This window comes from Stegodyphus dumicola, chromosome 2, assembly GCF_044657685.1.
Source record: "Stegodyphus dumicola isolate Sdum_Otavi_A_Nest chromosome 2, ASM4465768v1".
Classification (NCBI taxonomy): Eukaryota; Metazoa; Arthropoda; class Arachnida; order Araneae; family Eresidae; genus Stegodyphus; species Stegodyphus dumicola.
The window spans coordinates 106,086,507-106,103,743 of NC_140769.1; the positions used below are offsets into that span (position 1 = coordinate 106,086,507).

General features: G+C 32.3%; 1 protein-coding gene across 2 annotated transcripts in view; it reads right to left on the bottom strand.

Moving 5' to 3' along the window:
• The window catches only part of eIF2alpha (eukaryotic translation initiation factor 2 subunit alpha), a 50,743-nt gene that overhangs the window by 22,886 nt on the left and 10,620 nt on the right, over positions 1-17,237 (bottom strand). For both annotated transcript variants that reach the window (XM_035371730.1, XM_035371731.1), the window contains exons 2-4: positions 9,707-9,966; positions 1,112-1,191; positions 548-696 (exon numbers count right to left, since the gene is read on the bottom strand). In XM_035371730.1, the coding sequence (XP_035227621.1) occupies positions 548-696; positions 1,112-1,191; positions 9,707-9,944 (467 nt within the window). In that variant the 5' untranslated portion in view covers positions 9,945-9,966. The remainder of the gene's footprint in view (positions 1-547; positions 697-1,111; positions 1,192-9,706; positions 9,967-17,237) is intronic.

Sequence of the window (17,237 nt, forward strand, 5' to 3'; positions counted from 1 at the left end):
CACAATTGAATCAAAATAAAGCAAGCAGAAAAACGCCAAAATCCACTATTAATTTCCTGAAAAAACAAAAGGAAACAAGAAATGGGTATCTAGGCCAAACCATTCATGCATATCCCTAAAAAACCTCTTAATGTATCACCCATAGATTTTTGCACTCTTGGACTTTTAAAAACCAGACTGTTCAAAGGCGATCTATAACCTTCCTTCGACTTTGGAAAGCTGTTGATCAGGAATGGAATACCAAGTACATCTTCCAATACAAAAGGCTTGTCTTGGAAATTACACTGGAGAAAGTTAGTGGAGAGTACGAATTATCAAACAGAACATTTAAAACACAAACATTTTAAGTAAAATATTTGTCTAAACACAATGAAAAGCATCTAAAAAAAAAAAAAAAAATGTGCGAACAGCCTCTGTATTTATTTCCAAATTAAGTTTAATATTTCAATAACCAAAAAATATTTGAAAAACTACATTTAAATAAAAAACTCAAGCCTGTACATTAAAGCATATTAACAAAGCAGCAATAAAATAAAAAAATACTTACTTGACAGCATGTTTAAATATATCATAAGAACTAGCTTGCTTTTTACATTTTTCATCAAAATACCAAGCTGTCTTTCTGTACAATTCTTCAAGTTCATCATCTGTTTCATATTTTAATATTTCAGCCACATGGCGTAGGATACTATTGACCTAGTTTAAAATCACATTTGCTGTTACATCAAAAATGCAATTCAAATTTGCTATAAAAAATCACATCAAAATTAAAAAAAGATTTCAATTTTCATATAGTCTGTTATTTTACAATACAAATTTCAGGGTCATTTTTTGCTGCATGGATTACCTTATAACTTATAACTGTGGAAACAACAGCTGCAGCAAACAATTTCAGTTGCCTAATTACCTCCCCTGCTCCATTGATGTTTAGGTGCTTTGTTTCAAGAAATGTGCATGAATGAAGGCTTGATTTGAACTAGTCTCAAATGAGGTGGAGAAGATAAGTGCTGTGTGGTGATGAGGGTATGTGTTACCACTGCAAAGAGGGCTAACAGTGGCCTTGAAGTACTGTAAAGGAACAGAGTATAAGAATAGACAAAATTATACATACAGCTCTAGCTTTTGCAAATTTTTCTTCACACTTCTCAATATCTTCAGGAGATACTCTTCTTTTAGACAGATCAATATACCCTACCAATAAAATAAAAAAAAAGATAAATAAGTACTACAGAAATATTTTAGAAACATAAAGCAAGAAACAAAAACATAAAATACTGCATTCCACTTCTAAAGCACAGCTTCTCTTTTTTTTTTTTTTTGCTCACCACCCTCTTTTTGGATATATTTAAGAGGAAAAAAACTTAGCACTCCTTAACTCTGGCAATGGGATATCAAATATCCTTTGAATTTGATCTGTAAACCACTAAATATGTCCATCGAAACTAGTCCTGTGAAAATTTGAAAATATAACGCTCATTTTTGTTGTTTGACTTTTGAATCACTAAATATGTATTAAAAGTTTTACATATTTATTTTATTTGTACTGCCTTGAACTATTAATCACACAAAACAGAAATTAATGAAGCAATTACAGCCATAAACTATGATAAAGTATGTACATATTCTTGTCTTAACATGCACAGCAAAAACATGCATTTTCAGTGCTTTATGAATAAGATTTCATCTTGTGAAAAACCTATGCTTTAGGGATACCTCTTAGTTCAGAGCACCTTTTAATCAGGGACAGATTTCATGGTCCCTTGAAAAGGCTTATATTTCAAGAATTTTTTTTTCTTAGTTGAGGACATCATTGATGACACTAAGTTCTGATATTCTTGTTTGGTTGACCTGATCTTGCTCCATTTTGTCATTTAAATCTATTCAGTTGTAAAGCCTGTTTTTCTTTGTTAAATTAAAATTACCATATTTTATCTTTAAAACAGTTTTATGTCAGTGAGCTGGGACATTGTTCTTAAATAAAATAACTTACTCTCCTCTTTCCTTCCACTAATATGAAACTGAACGGGGGATCCATAAAATTTTAAATACCATTTCTTCGAGCAGTGGGTTGTTCACTTCAGATAGCATGTTGATAATTTTTTTTTCAATAGTTTTAGTTAAATTTTTAAATTCATAAAGATTCAACATGAAATCAAAGCACTACAATTCAGAGAAAAAATAATTGTAACTTAAATGGTCAATACTGAACATCATAGCATACTTAACCAACCTAGGACACTCAAAAATCTGGAAAGTTTATTTTCTTATAAACAAAATGATTTTGTAAATGATAACAATATATAAAAAGAAAATATATCTTTTAATAATGAATTAACTTTAAATAGTAACTAATTAATATCTAAAAGTCTAGTTACTAATTCTTAAACTGAAATAGTACAAAAACATTTACATCTAAAAAAAACATTTTTATTATTTGTTCCTTTTAATAGAAAAATAATACTTTAATAAATTTTCATACAAATCCTAAGAACATTAGGAAATTTTGTTTTTATTAAGAAAGAAACTTCGAAATTTTGTCCATAGCAATTGCCACATAGGCCTGTTTTGCCAAAGTGTCATTACTAATACAGGATCCACATTTAGTCCTTGTTTAGTAACAACACTGAAAATCCTCTCACACTATGGGGTAATTATCAGGATAGCTAACAATATTCCAGAACCTTCAGTGAACTTGAAGATTCCACCAACACTTTTCAGTTTCACAATCAGCTGCAATATCAGTATCATTGTCTTTCAAAGCTAAATGAAATAAAACTGGAAATCTATTAAAAAAATGTCTTATATCAGAAAATTATGCATTTTTTTAGAGCAGAAGCATCTGCAACTTTAGCATACAAAATCACTTCATTGTTGACTGGAAATTTATGTAGTATGTAATCACATACTCACAAAAGTCGCTTCTCACTTGGAAATAAAACTTATTTCTGTTTTCCTCTGAAAGTTCTTCACCTACTTCTTTAGTTGCAGCCCCCATTACTAAATTTGCACCTTCTGATTTTCTGTTTTAGCATAAAACAAGACATATATAAGAGAAAACAAAGGTTGGTTTTACAAACTTTGGTAAAATGTCTTTAAACAGATCACTAATTATTAATTGCAAAACATGAATTAATGAAATTCTGCACTGTAGAACTGTGTTAAGAACACTGAATGATGGCTAAATGGAGTACAAAAAAGTAAAAAGCTTTGATAAGGTCTAAAGACAAAAACATAAATTTTTTTGTTAAAAATTTACACAGGATAAACCTACAGTAATCGGAAAATATTTCCCTTGTAGAGCAAATTATTATTATTATTATTATTTTTTTTTAAATTTGGAGAGAACTGTATCAACTTTATACTACTTATAATTTGTAGTATTATTTTGAGAATTTTAAATAACTCACAGCTGCAGAAATTACTTTTTCTGATACCTATTTTTAACAGAAAGAGTAATCACATCTCTATTTACTTAAGGTATTTCATAACTTTCATCAGTTTTTTTTTTTTTTTTTTAATCTATATTCTAAAAGTATTTACTTCTTCCTTAAAAAAATGTAAGATGTGAGTTCCATTGGTGGAGTATTCTAAAAAACATTTCTCTAAAGATAACCAATGTGTATGTACATGTTTCAAAAATTTTTATAACAAATAACAGATTAAGTAAATAATGGACTACATATTAATCTTTAACATCAACAAAGTATACTAGTTGAAAATCCTTTTCAGAAAAATATAATTCACAGATGTAAACACAGAATTCAGTTTATAAACAATTAATGGAATTACTGGAGTTCAGACAGCCAAAATGAGCAGTAATTAACCAGTGGAAGTAAGCTTTCTGATACAGTCAAAAGTCGTTAATTCGGACACCCATAATTCGGAATGATCTATAATCCGGACCTCAAAACTAAAAACTTTCTGCGCATGCGCCGCGTTGACACATGCGCATAGGCGTTTACGCGTGCCCGTAAGACCTTTTACGACTGCGCATATGAGTGTGCCCAAGTGCTGAATATGTTTTCGCGTGCGCGTTTTATGTATAATGGACGTACAAGCTAAAATTATCTATTTCAGTTAATGTTGATGATTGCGTTGTTCCTTAAATTTCGAATTGGATCCAGCTTATTATTTTTTGCAGACTGTAAGAGCAATTTTATAAAAGTAAGCTTAAACTTTTGATTATATCAAATAGAATTTCCGATATATATTTGTTAATATGTAAAGGATCTAAAGCGAAAGTATGTTTTGAAATCCGAAATCTGTTTATCAATTTCACGCTGCTCGGCGGGGGGAACGCCGCAGCAGGCGCGTAATGAATTGGAAGTTGATCTGTCAGCACTATCCTTATCTTCAGGGTAGATGTTTTTATTTTATTTGGCTTATAATTCCTTACCAAATTAGTATTTCATCTCGATGTGCTCCGTCTTTGATATGATTTAAAACAAGTTCCTCGTCATTATAATTCACTTCCGATAGCGAAGAAAGTAACAGAGGTTAGTGAAAACGAAAAAATTTCGATTGACAAATTAGTCGGTGTTCTTGACACAGCAATTATAGGATTTGAACAGGGGAACTTTGTAACTGAACAAGAAATTATGTCTGTTTACTAGAATTAAAAAGAAAGTATTATCACATGAAACGAAGCAAAACTTAAACAACTTACATTGAAAGAAATGTTTAATAAAGTAAACAAATAAATATTAAGCTTTTTCTTTTTGCAAATTTTGATACCCTTTAGATCATAATTGTTCTTTATTTCATAAATTACGGTTTTATATTTTTAATTTTAGAATTTCTGCATGCCATCTTACGAGATTTAAACTGATGATCTATAATCCGGAAAAATCGATAATCCGGAATCGCCGAAGTCCCGACGAATCCGGATTAACGACTTTTGACTGTACTACAATTTATTTCCAAGAAATACAGGAAATTAAAAGATGTCAGGAAACAATTATAGCCTCAATTAGTTCCCTTTTATTTGATGGGTGCCTCATTCGGACAAGAGTTTTCAAACGGTGCCACAAATTTTCGATAGAATTGAGGTCAGGACTGTTTCCTGGCCATGACAACAATTAAATGCTCTTTGTACGAAACCACTCTTTCAATATTTTGGCCGTGTGGCAAGGAGCAGAATCCTGCTGAAAAATAAATAAAGCATTGTTGGGAAAGAGATCTCTGATGGAAGGTAGAAGTTTTGGTTCTAGAATAGTGTCAATGTATTTTCTGGCATTCAGTGTCCCATCGATGACATGAAGGTGACCAATACCATCTGCTGACATGCATGACCAAATCATAACACTAACTGGGTTCTTCACAGTTGCTTGAATGCAATCAGGATGTAGCTCTTCTCCTATTCTACATCTTACATATTTTCGCCCATCACTACCGAATAACTATACCTTAGTTTCATCACTCCATAAAACTTGTGACCACTGATCATCTGTCCAATTAATGCGTTCCTTTGCCCACTGTAGTCTTCTTTTTCGTTGCTGAAAATTAAAATAAGGCTTTTTTCGTGGAATTCTACCTCTCAGTCCAACATCTTCTCCTGATTGTTCTTGAACTGACAGAAACACCAGCATCATTCAGATCACTTCTGATGGCTGCTGATGACATTTTTCTATCTTGGAGACAATCTTTTTATTCTTCTGTCATCAATAGATATGGTGCACCTTTTTCGGCCTTTTCTTTCTTTGTTTTTTATTGAATTTGTCTCCTGATATCGTAAACAAAACTTTTGGACTCCAGATGTAGTCACTGAACCACCCACCTGTCTTGCAATTTCAGCATAGGAAAGACTACTTTCTCGTAACACAATAATATTACATCTCTTTCTAGGTGTCCAATCTGCTCTTTTATTTGATGTCATTGCTCCTTGACTAAATATTAAAAATTTTTACAAAAATTCCTACTTTTAATTGCAGTGTATAAGAAACAGGTCCTCATTCTACAGAACAAAGCAAAATAATGAATTGTTTCAAGAGTAAACATGATGTCAGCTTCTACTGGCAGTTACTAACATTTCACTGGTTCTCAGAACAAGAACAGTGATTGGCCAGGAAAGCTAGACATTACAAACCACTTCATAACTGTGTTTTTTATTTATATTAAAGTACATATAACTTTTTTGTATTGCAAATAATTGAATTTTGTGTTTTGTATTGAATTCGGTAATAAATTCTCTTTAAAATGATATATACAAGTTTGCATTTTGTGAAACGTAACATTTTCTATAAGCATACAAAGTTCAAAAACATAAAAATTTCCAAAAGTGTCTACAATTTTGGCCACCACTGTACGTTCACCACAAAAAAGAGCTATGATATAAAACTTAACACGTTGACTGCCATGGCACTTTTCGGATTCTGGTCCGAGAAGCCAAACTGATTTAATCATATTATGTTATTAATTTTTATAATTACATTTTTTGTTCATTTTTAAAATAAATCTGTTAATGCAAGCCAGCATTGATTTTTTGTCCTTTTCCTAGAAGCCATCTATCGATATTAGCGCTGATATATTCCGAGTTTAATCGTAGCTGCACAGGCAAGTAAACACAGTACGAGATAACTCATAGTTGGCGTCCTAGAAAAGAACACGATCTACTAGCTATCTCATAGTTGGCAGTCAACATGTTAATTAATATATGAACTTTTATACATTAGAAATGTAATTTCTTTATTTTTATGCAATATTTCACACTGTATGTTAGCAACCTTGAAAAACCATAACTATGCTTATTGTTTGCAGATGCAGTGCATAACTACAAGTGCTGGAATAAATTATAGTTTTTTCTGATTATCTGCACCTTAAACCAATGCCAACTTAAACCAATGTGAAGAAAATAAAGACATTCATTTGCTTATCTTTAATGTTCATATGTACTGTTTTAATCGTAAATAATAATAAAAATAACCACTTTATAAAAAACAAGAAATTTGATGTGAAAATAATTTATACAACACATATTTTTTTAGGCCAATAAAAACCAGAATACTGCTAATTTTGAAATCTGAATTACAATACTCCTTTAACTCTATATTTATTTAGTCAATTCCCTTTTCCATCCTAAAAATAGCAGCTGCTGAACAGATCATTCTAAACTGCATCATTCCAAAAGTAATATTTTTCACACGATCTTTAAAAAATGCAGGTACTTACATACACATCATTCAATAATGATTCTAAATTTAAGAACTGAAACTTAAACAATTAAAATAAAGTTGACCTGAAACTAAAATCACTCTGAACCCTGTTTTTATCTCAGGCGCATCGTATACTTCTGCTTTCTTTCCATTGCTGCTCTTTCCTCCTGAAATCAATTGTTATAAAGATGAACGAGATCAAGAACACACATGAAGACCGAGACGATTACAATGTGTAATTCATATTAAGAATGCACTTATCAAGAATAAGGAAATATTATAATTAGCATTTATCATGCATCAAGCTCCATCACTTAACTCAGGTTTTTTGCTGTGGCAATCATTTTAAAATTACTTCATACATATGCAGTTATTTAAAAGTCGATGATGTGTAGATGTGTAAATACGCACTTGCATCAAGGATGTTACAGTTGCACACATTTTATTTTACTCTTGAGAAGTACTTTCTTAATATTAATTATGTATTGAAATTGGCAGAATTTATGCACCTATTCTTGATTACATCCCCCCCCCCAATATCCGAATACATATTTTCCTTATTTGATGCATAGTCGTGATAGCAGAGCGGCAAGACGGGATGAAGATGTCGATACCAAACTAAGTTCAGCTAATTACCATCTTTAATTCCAGGCATATTAGAATAATTCTTTATAGACAATATATATATATATTATCATAAGCAATTACAATAATTTCTTATATACACAGATTAACATGGTAATATCATTTTAGATGGAGAAGCAAAGCAGCATGGATGTTGGCATGCCGGAAGCTAAGGAAAGGAAGATGACACCGTTTATTTGCAAACCGTATTTTTTTGGGGGAGCATCAAATCTAGAATCATTAATTTTGAGGTCGCCAATTATTTTTAAAGCAGCTATAGTATTCTGTTATATCTTACATATATATATTTCGAAATGACACAGTTTAGAGAGATTTCTTATAAGCATTTACTTTTTTAGAACAGAATGGGGAAAGACTGAAATTTAAATTGGGATTCAAAGGACTGTTGCAAATTAAAAGTTAAGAGATTTTGATATTTTTTATCTTACATATTTATATGCTGTTGATCTACATACTTCATTTTTGACTTACATATGTATGTTTCCAGTATTGCAAAATTTTTTGAAGCTCGGCCTGTCCAACACTTTTTTTGCCTTTATTTCAATCTACATCAAACATCACACTTCTAATTATATTTATGTGTGTTGTGTATCTGAGGAAGATTGTGTAAGGTAGTAAAATGGGCGAAGGTTATTTGGAAATAATGTTATTAAAGCCAAATTAAAAAAAAAAAAAATTCATCTAAAGCGCAGTAAGAATGAAAAAACATTAGAACTAGAATAAGAAATAAAGTACAAATTATAAATATCAATTATCCTTTGTTTAATGTTTCTAAAAGAACTTTTCAAGAAGTTAGTATTTGAAAACTACACCCAAATGATTAATTAGTGCCGAACACGTTTTATTCTTGACAATATGTGACTCAAATGCTGTTACTTTATTGTCTGAGAGTCCTGAATAACATTACTAATTGTCTCTTACTGTCAAAGTATTATCCTGACATGTGGTTCGTGCCTTTAAATTATAAGTAAAAATAAAAGTAAACTTAAAATTAGTTGCAGGGAAGGAAAACTTTTATTTATCAAAATGCTATTGAATATGATGAAAATAATAATTAGTGTTTATACTATCATGTGGATAACTTAGTAATGCATCATATGCTGATATAAAATAAAATTAAATACAAATATGAACTGATTAAACATTTCCTAAATTTCCATAAAAACACTGCTTGAATCTCCATAAAATGTTAAGACAACTGAAATTTAATAAGAAAAATTATGCTAAAAACTATGAGGGCTGGAAAATAGAATTTCCACAATTAGAGCTTCATTAATTCATTAAATTTCCTATACTATTCAGAAACACTTTTCTTAGTACTATAGGCTAAGTATTAAAAATTAAGAATTTCTGAGATTTACTGGAAGATATGTTGAAAACCTGGGAGAGTTGCTAGCTGATCTTAGATTATCTGAAGTTTTAAAATATATATATACAATTTGTGTTATGAAAGAAGAAGAAGAAGAAGAAGAAGAAGAAGAAAAAAAAAAAAAAAAAAAAAAAAAACCCACAATCAATAATTCAGAAAAGCGTAAGATTATGTTACAGATGTAAAAGTTAACAGAAGACACTAAAACTGAACTGAGCACACTAAATCAAAAATATAATTATGAAACTAGTGATCAAAGTACAAGAGTGAGAGAGTGCATATTTTTATGTGAAAATAAAGACATGGAAATTTAAAATCCATATTTAAATGATATTAAGCATGGGAAACTGTACAACAAATAAAAATTATTTTTAATGTTATGCAATTTCAGAAACACAGAACGCAGTTACAATACTCATGGGAATCAATTCATAAATACTCCGGGATGTCATAGTCACATACTTATGCACTTATTAGGGAATGATTAATATATTTTATTGTTGAAATTTTACAGATAACTAGTAATATTAATAAGCTATACCTTTCTCTTTATCCACTCGGATAACAACAACACATTCATCTCTACCTACACGAATAAGTTTATTTATGGAACGAATACGACGCCTAGAGAGTTCAGAAAGCAGAATCATTCCTTCTATATTATTATATTCCAGCAGGGAGACATAAGCACCCATTTCAGCTATAGAGCGAACTTTTACCATAACAACATCTTCTACTTCAGGATATTTTTGAGAATAGAATCGGCACGAAAGTGGCATTGTAAGATACTTCTATGAAAACCTGAAAAAGATTAAAATATTCAGTATGAAAATATTATTTTTTGAGCACATAGTCAGGGACTAAAAAGTCCCTTTCTTTCTATTTTTAAAATGATTTTCTCAAACTGCCAGTTTTAAAAGTAATTCAATTTCTAGGTAAAAGTATAGTTTAGGCGATTTTTGCCGCTACACGGATACCGATTTTGTGCAATTCTTTGATTTGCGAAGCGGCGATCTTTGCCGCTACACCAAGCCAAAATAACATGACAAACAATCCCACAAACTCGGTATCCATGTACACATAGATTTATTTTCAATTAAAAAAAGAAATCCTCCAATTTCACAAAAATGGCATTGCGCACTCCTTTGACTTTATCCATGTACACGTCGCCCTATTTTCACTTTAAAAAAAAATCCCAGAATTGCACAAACTTGCATTTTCCACTCCATTTACTTTGTCCATATATACATATCGATATTTTTTCACTTAAAAAGTCAAAGGAGCACCCAATTCTACAATATAAGCAAACAAAAAATACATAATATCAATGAAATACATTTTAAACCAAACAATAAAATAACATAAAAAAGGAAAAACATGTCATACATTTAAGCACTACCAAAAGCAAATATTCACTTACCATGATTTTTGAGTTCGCTTCGCATACCCACAGCCACATAAAAATCAAAATATCAATCATATTGAAATGACTTTTTTCAAACCAGTTACTCTTTCTGATCGAATGCTTCACATAGTGACCATCTGAACCTTTCTTCCAACAAACCCATTGAAATCCATCTAAACGGTTTTTATGTTCGACTAGACGCATATCCTTCTTACATACAGGACACTTATAATGTTATAATGGCTACTAAGTAAACATTCATTTACACACTAGTCAATTAAAGCTCTTTTCCCCTTTCGCACCAAATCATACAGAAACTTCAAATTAATCTTACTACATTCAGCCATTCTACCGTCTAAAGAATCAAACCAACACACACCACAAAAACGCTTACAAAACATCCCATGATTCAAAATTTCCTAGAATCATGCACCCAATTACATCACAATAGAATTTTCAAAACATTCAACTACTCAGGCTACCACAAATGAAACAACTTGGCGATAAATCAAACAACAGCTTCGCCATAATACAAGGGGTACCTTAAAGTCTACTCTACCCAACCTCTATTTAAATATATTAAGAAATGTAATGCATATTTTTATACCTTTATATAATAATTAATTACCAGATAAAACAATATTGGGTTAGACTAAAGAGAAGGGTACCTATTCGCTTTAATATAGCGCCCTTTTGCGAGAGGAGCCAAATTTAGTTGAGTTGGTTGTTGAAGAATGTACGTAGCGGACCTATGGTGCGTTCGCTCGTTCCACTTTGTGCTAATGGAGCACCTAACTTGTAACCTTGTACATATGTAAATAATTAAATATTTGTGTGGCCTAACTTAGTTTTATTTTGGAACCAGTGCCAATTATCTCTCGTAACTCATAGCATTTCATACCAAACAAAATTTATGGTCCGTCGAGCCGGAGTTGCTTGGTTTTTGTTAACTAAGTTCGTATTAGTATAGAATGGCCACTATAGTTGCTTTAAATCGAAAAAAGGGCTCATTGAAAGCCCAGCTAACTAGAATAGAGCCTGTCATAGCGGATAGTACCAGCATATGGGCTAAAATCAAAAATAGATGCCAAGCTCAAGGGCTTGGAAAAGATGTCTGTTGCTTTGGATGCACTTCGATCGGAATATCATATTGCTGTGCCTGAAAACGATGACACTTCTGTATTAGAAGAGGAATTATTAGATCTAGAAGCAAGAATCGACGATCTAGAGGTAAGTTTCAATCAAATGTTAATTGATAATGTTGCTAATATTAATAAGGTTGATATCGCAAAGAGTAGTTGTAAAATAAAGTTACCTGAAATTCTACTTCTGCAATTTAGCGGAAAGTATGAAGAATGGAGCATGTTTAAAGTTGAATTTAATAATATTGTTACCTCGAATACTCAATTAACAGATGCACAAAAGCTACATTATCTGCATGCCGCTCTTAAGGGAGAAGCAAAATTGTTACAAACTCAGGAAGATACTTTTGAATCATTATTTAGGGCTTTAGAAAATCGCTTCGAAAACAAGAGAATTCTTGTTAATATTCACATTAAAGCTATTTTAGAATTCGAAAAAATATTCATGAATCATCGAAAGAATTAAGGCATCTAGTAGATGCTGTGAATAAAAACATTAGAGCTTTAAATAATTTGGGTTTCGAGCGAAACAAATTCTCTGATATTTTAATTACTTCTGTCATTTTAGACAAAATAGACAAGGAAACTCAAAAACAATTCGAATTATCGGTAAACGCTTCAGATGTTCCTAATTTCGATAACTTGATGACATTCTTAGAAAAAAGAAATCAAACTTTGGAAAATATATATATATATATATATATATATATATATATATATATATATATATATATATATATAAAAAATCAAAACAAATGAATGAAATAAAACCAAAAAACCTTCTTGTTCATTCAAATAATTTGGAAAGAAACTGCGTTATATGTAAATCGCCACATTCCCTTTTTAAATGTAGTAAATTCCTTGCTATGAATTTTGGTGAAAGATTTACGCTAGTAAAATGAAATAACTTATGTCTGAACTGTTTGGGAAAAAAACACATTGCTTCGCAATGTCGATCGAATAATTTTTGCAATATCTGCCATTCATTGCTTCATAAGGATGAGTCAATGAATTCGGATTCTGTTTCAAATAAACATCTACAGAGGATAGAGCAGAAGACAGCTGGCGGGAAGGGGACATTCATTAAAGGAAAGGCTCTTCTTCACAGCTGCTCACAGATTAACTGTGTGTCTTCTGATCATTTTGCAAAACAATTAGGGATTTAAAAAACAAAGGTTTTCGCTCCAATTTCAGAATTAAATGGAACTGATATTACTTTAAATTATAAATTGAGGACTTCAATTGCCAATATGGAAAAAACATTCTCTAGAGAACTTGATTTTTTTATTGTTCCCAAAATTACAGAAATGACTCCCCTTACCCCCATACTATTGAAAATATTGACATCCCCAGGGATATTTCCTTAGCTGATTACAGATTTAACACACCTGAGGAAATTGATTTATTATTGGGTGCAGAATGTTTCTTTGACTTATTAAAATTGAGTCTAGTTCGCAGCACGACAAAAGACTTATTGTTCCAGGAAACGGTTTTTTGATTCCTAGTTAGTGGCATTGTGCATAATTCATCACTTGAATCACAATACTGTGATCTACTTACACAAAATGAAAAAATTGAAGAAACATTGCAAAAATTTTGGGAGGTAGAAAATATTAATTTTTCGGATTCACCACTTAGTCCTGAAAAGAAATATTGCGAAAAACATTTTAATGAAACTCATTATTGAACCTCGGAAGGTAAATATGTCGTATGCATGCCCACGAAGGACTCTGAATTGTTGGGCGAGTCTAGATATTTAGCAGAGAAAAGACTTAATCAAGTTTGGCTGAGATTTTGTTGGGACTCGAATTTACAACGATTGTATTCTGAATTCACGCAAGAATACAAATTTTTAAAGCATAAGGAACTAGCTGAGGGATCTGAATCCATGACTGATTCGTACTACCTGCCTCACCATGGGGTTTACAGACCAGACAAAAGTAGTACACGTTTAAGAGTGGTTTTTAACGCCTCAACTGCCACAACATCGGGATTGTCATTAAACGATATTTTGTTGAAGAGAAGAATTCCACAGCAGGAATTATTTTCTATAACGGCTAGATTTAGAAAACATCGCTACGCCTTCACAGCAGATGTATAAAAAATGTATCGACAGATTCTAGTCTATCCTCCACAAAGAGACTTGCTCAGAATTCTATGGAAAGACAGCATTGATGCACCAGTGCAAACTTATAAGCTCAACACAGTAACGTATGGGACGTCAAACGCTCCCTATCTAGCAACTCAAGCTCTTAAACAGTTAGCTATAGATGAAAGCCAAAACTTACCTCTAGCTACGTCCATCGCTCTTACTGACTTCTATGTCGACGACATACTTTCTGGAAAATCATCACTCGAAAATACTAGAATTCTACAATACCAATTAATAGAGTTGTTGAAATTAGGTAAAATGGAATTGCATAAATGGCGTGCAAATCATCCAGATCAGATTGTGTCTGAAAATAAGGTTACCGCTCATTCAGAATACACTTTTGCTTCATCCGTAAAATCTCTTGTTGTCTTATAGAAACCTCAGACTGACTGTTTTTTGTTTACAATGACCATTCCTCACTCTAACAGTTATAGTAAACGAGATGTTCTGTCATTAATTTCGAAAATGTTCGATCCAGTTGGTTTAATTGGGCCAGTGGTCACAAAGGCCAAAATATTCATGCAAAGGCTCTGGCTTGCTAAACTCGATTGGAATGACACATTGCCAGATTCTATGGCCAAGGAGTGGATTAATTTCGTATCCACACTCTCTGAACTAAGTAATCTTAAGATTCCTAGATTTGTATTCCAGGAAAATCACATAGTGTTCCATGGATTTGCAAATGCGTCATCTTCGGCATACGAAGCTGCAATCTATGTTCAAGCTTTGCCAGTTTCGGGATTGCCAACCGTTCAACTTTTGTGTAGCAAGTCATGAGTTGCACCTATAAAAAACTTATCAATTCCTAGATTGGAACTGTCAGGTTGCCTTCTATTATCCATATTGATGGTAAAGTGATATCTTCGTTGAATATTAAAGTAGAAAAAGTAATTCTTTGGTCTGATTCTACAATTTCTCTTGCTTGGTTTAGAAAATAACCAGACTTACTAAAAACTTTCGTGAGCAATAGAAATGCTTTAATACAAGAGCTTACGGGGTCATACCAACGGAAATATGTGCCATCTGAATGTAACCCAGCTGATGTCATATCACGTGGACTGGATGCAAATGACATTCTTACGTGTGATATCTGGTGGAATGGACCAGACCTTCTTCGTAAGGACGTGCATTATCCAGAACAACCTCTTGCGCCTACGACTGATAATGACTATGTCAAGGAACTGAAATGTTTATCAGACTCTAATTTTGCAATATTAGAAAATAATTCTAGTTTAACCTCTCTCTTAAATCAAACAAATAATTATATGAAATTAATCAAAATTTGTAGTTTTATTTTTAGGTTCTTCAGAATCATTAAGAATATGGAAAGGGTTTCAGGGCCTATATCCTTAGAGGAACGGAAAGTGGTTGAGTTAACATTGTTTCGGTAAGTGCAGAAAGGTGAGTTTTATTCTGATATTGAGTCACTTAAGAGAGATAGCCAAGTACCTCGTAGGAGCAAGCTTAAGTCGGTAAATCGATTCATCGATAATGATGGAATCTTGCGCATCGGTAGCAGACTTGCGCAATCTCAGGTTAAGTTATGATTGTAAATATCCAATCATTTTGCCAGTTAGACATTGGTTGACTTATTTGATCATGTACTATTATCATCTGAAATATTTGCATCTTGGACCAGAAGCTCTATTAAGTATTGTTAGACAAAAAATTTGGCCCATCAGTGGCAGGTATCTTGCTAGAAAAATAGTACATGAATGCGCACAGTGATTCAAACACAGACCTGTACCAGTAAATCAGATAATGGGTGATCTGCCTGCTGAACGAGTGTCAGTTGAATCAACCTTTAACAAATGTGGACTCGATTTTTGTGGTCCGTTTCTTATAAAGGCAAAAAAAAACAAAGAAAAGGAGTTTTTCAAAAAATGTATGTTGCAGTATTTGTGTGCCTTGCTACAAAAGCAATTCACTTAGAAATTGTCTCAGACTTATCTTCGGAAGCAATAATTGCTACCCTAAAGAGATTTTTCACTAGGAGAGGGAAAAGCTCAACCATATTTAGCGATAATGCTACAAACTTTCGTGGAGCTCGAAATGAATTAAGCAAGTTGTTTAAATTAGCCAAAGTACCAGAACAAGGATTATCCGACTATTTGTTGTTAGAGGAGATTGAGTGGAAATTTATACCTCCTAGAGCACCGCATTTTGGTGGGCTTTGGGAGGCAGGAGTTAAATCGTTCAAAACGCATTTTAAAAAAACGGTTGGGAATTCAAAATTAACTATGGAAGAATTTTTAACTTTAGTAACACAAATAGAGGGAATATTAAACTCCAGACCAATTTCTCCTCTCTCTTCAGATGCAAGGGATTTTAATGCGTTAACGCCTAGTCATTTTTTAATTGGCTGTTCTATAACAACCCCTGTAGAACCAGAAATTATAAATAAGTCTGACAACCGATTGTCTAGATGGGAAAGAGTCACCAAAATGACTCAAAATATTTGGAAAAGGTGGCAACGGGATTATTTATCGCAACTTCATGAGCGAACGAAATGGTAGTTTAAAAAAGATAATGTTTAATCAGGAACTATGATGCTTGTGAAGGAAGACAATTTGCCTATTTTTCACTGGATTTTAGGTCGAGTTGAAGAAATTATACCCGGATTGGACAAAAGAGAGTAGTTTGTGTACGCATGGCAGAGGGTCTCTTTAAAAGGCCTGTCACAAAATTAAGTATTTTGACCATACCACGCAACTATCAGATATAAAATTTCCATATTATGAATGGACATTACATTATTCATTTAGTGCAAGTATAGTAATTTTATGTGTAACATTTTTATGTTTTATATTATATGCTACTGAATTTAATTGTAATTGAAATAATTTGTGTTAAATTGCATTTCATTGTGTATTTCATATGTATGTCTAAATTTGAATTTGATTGTAAAAATTTTATGGCATTATTGAAACTTGTTTCAATGGGGACCGAAATGTTCAGTTTAATATAGCGCCCTCTTGTGAGAGGAGCCAAATTTAGTTGAGTTGGTTGTTGAAGAATGTACGCGGCGGACCTATGGTGCGTTCGCTCGTTCCACTTTGTCTGTGCTAATGGAGCACCTAACTTGTAACTTTGTACATATGTAAATAATTAAATATTTGTGTGGCCTAACTTAGTTTTATTTTGGAACCAGCACCAATTATCTCTCGTAACTCATAGCATTTTATACCAAACAGTACCCCTTATATTATCGCGAAGTTGTCGTTTCATTTATGGTAGCCTGAGTAGTTGAATGTTATCGAAACCCTATTATGACGTAATTGGTTGCATAATTGCGGTAAATTCGTAAGGACTTGTATGTGCGTGTTGGAAGTATATTGCTTGTTTTGTGGTTTAGATGGTAAAATGGCTAAAT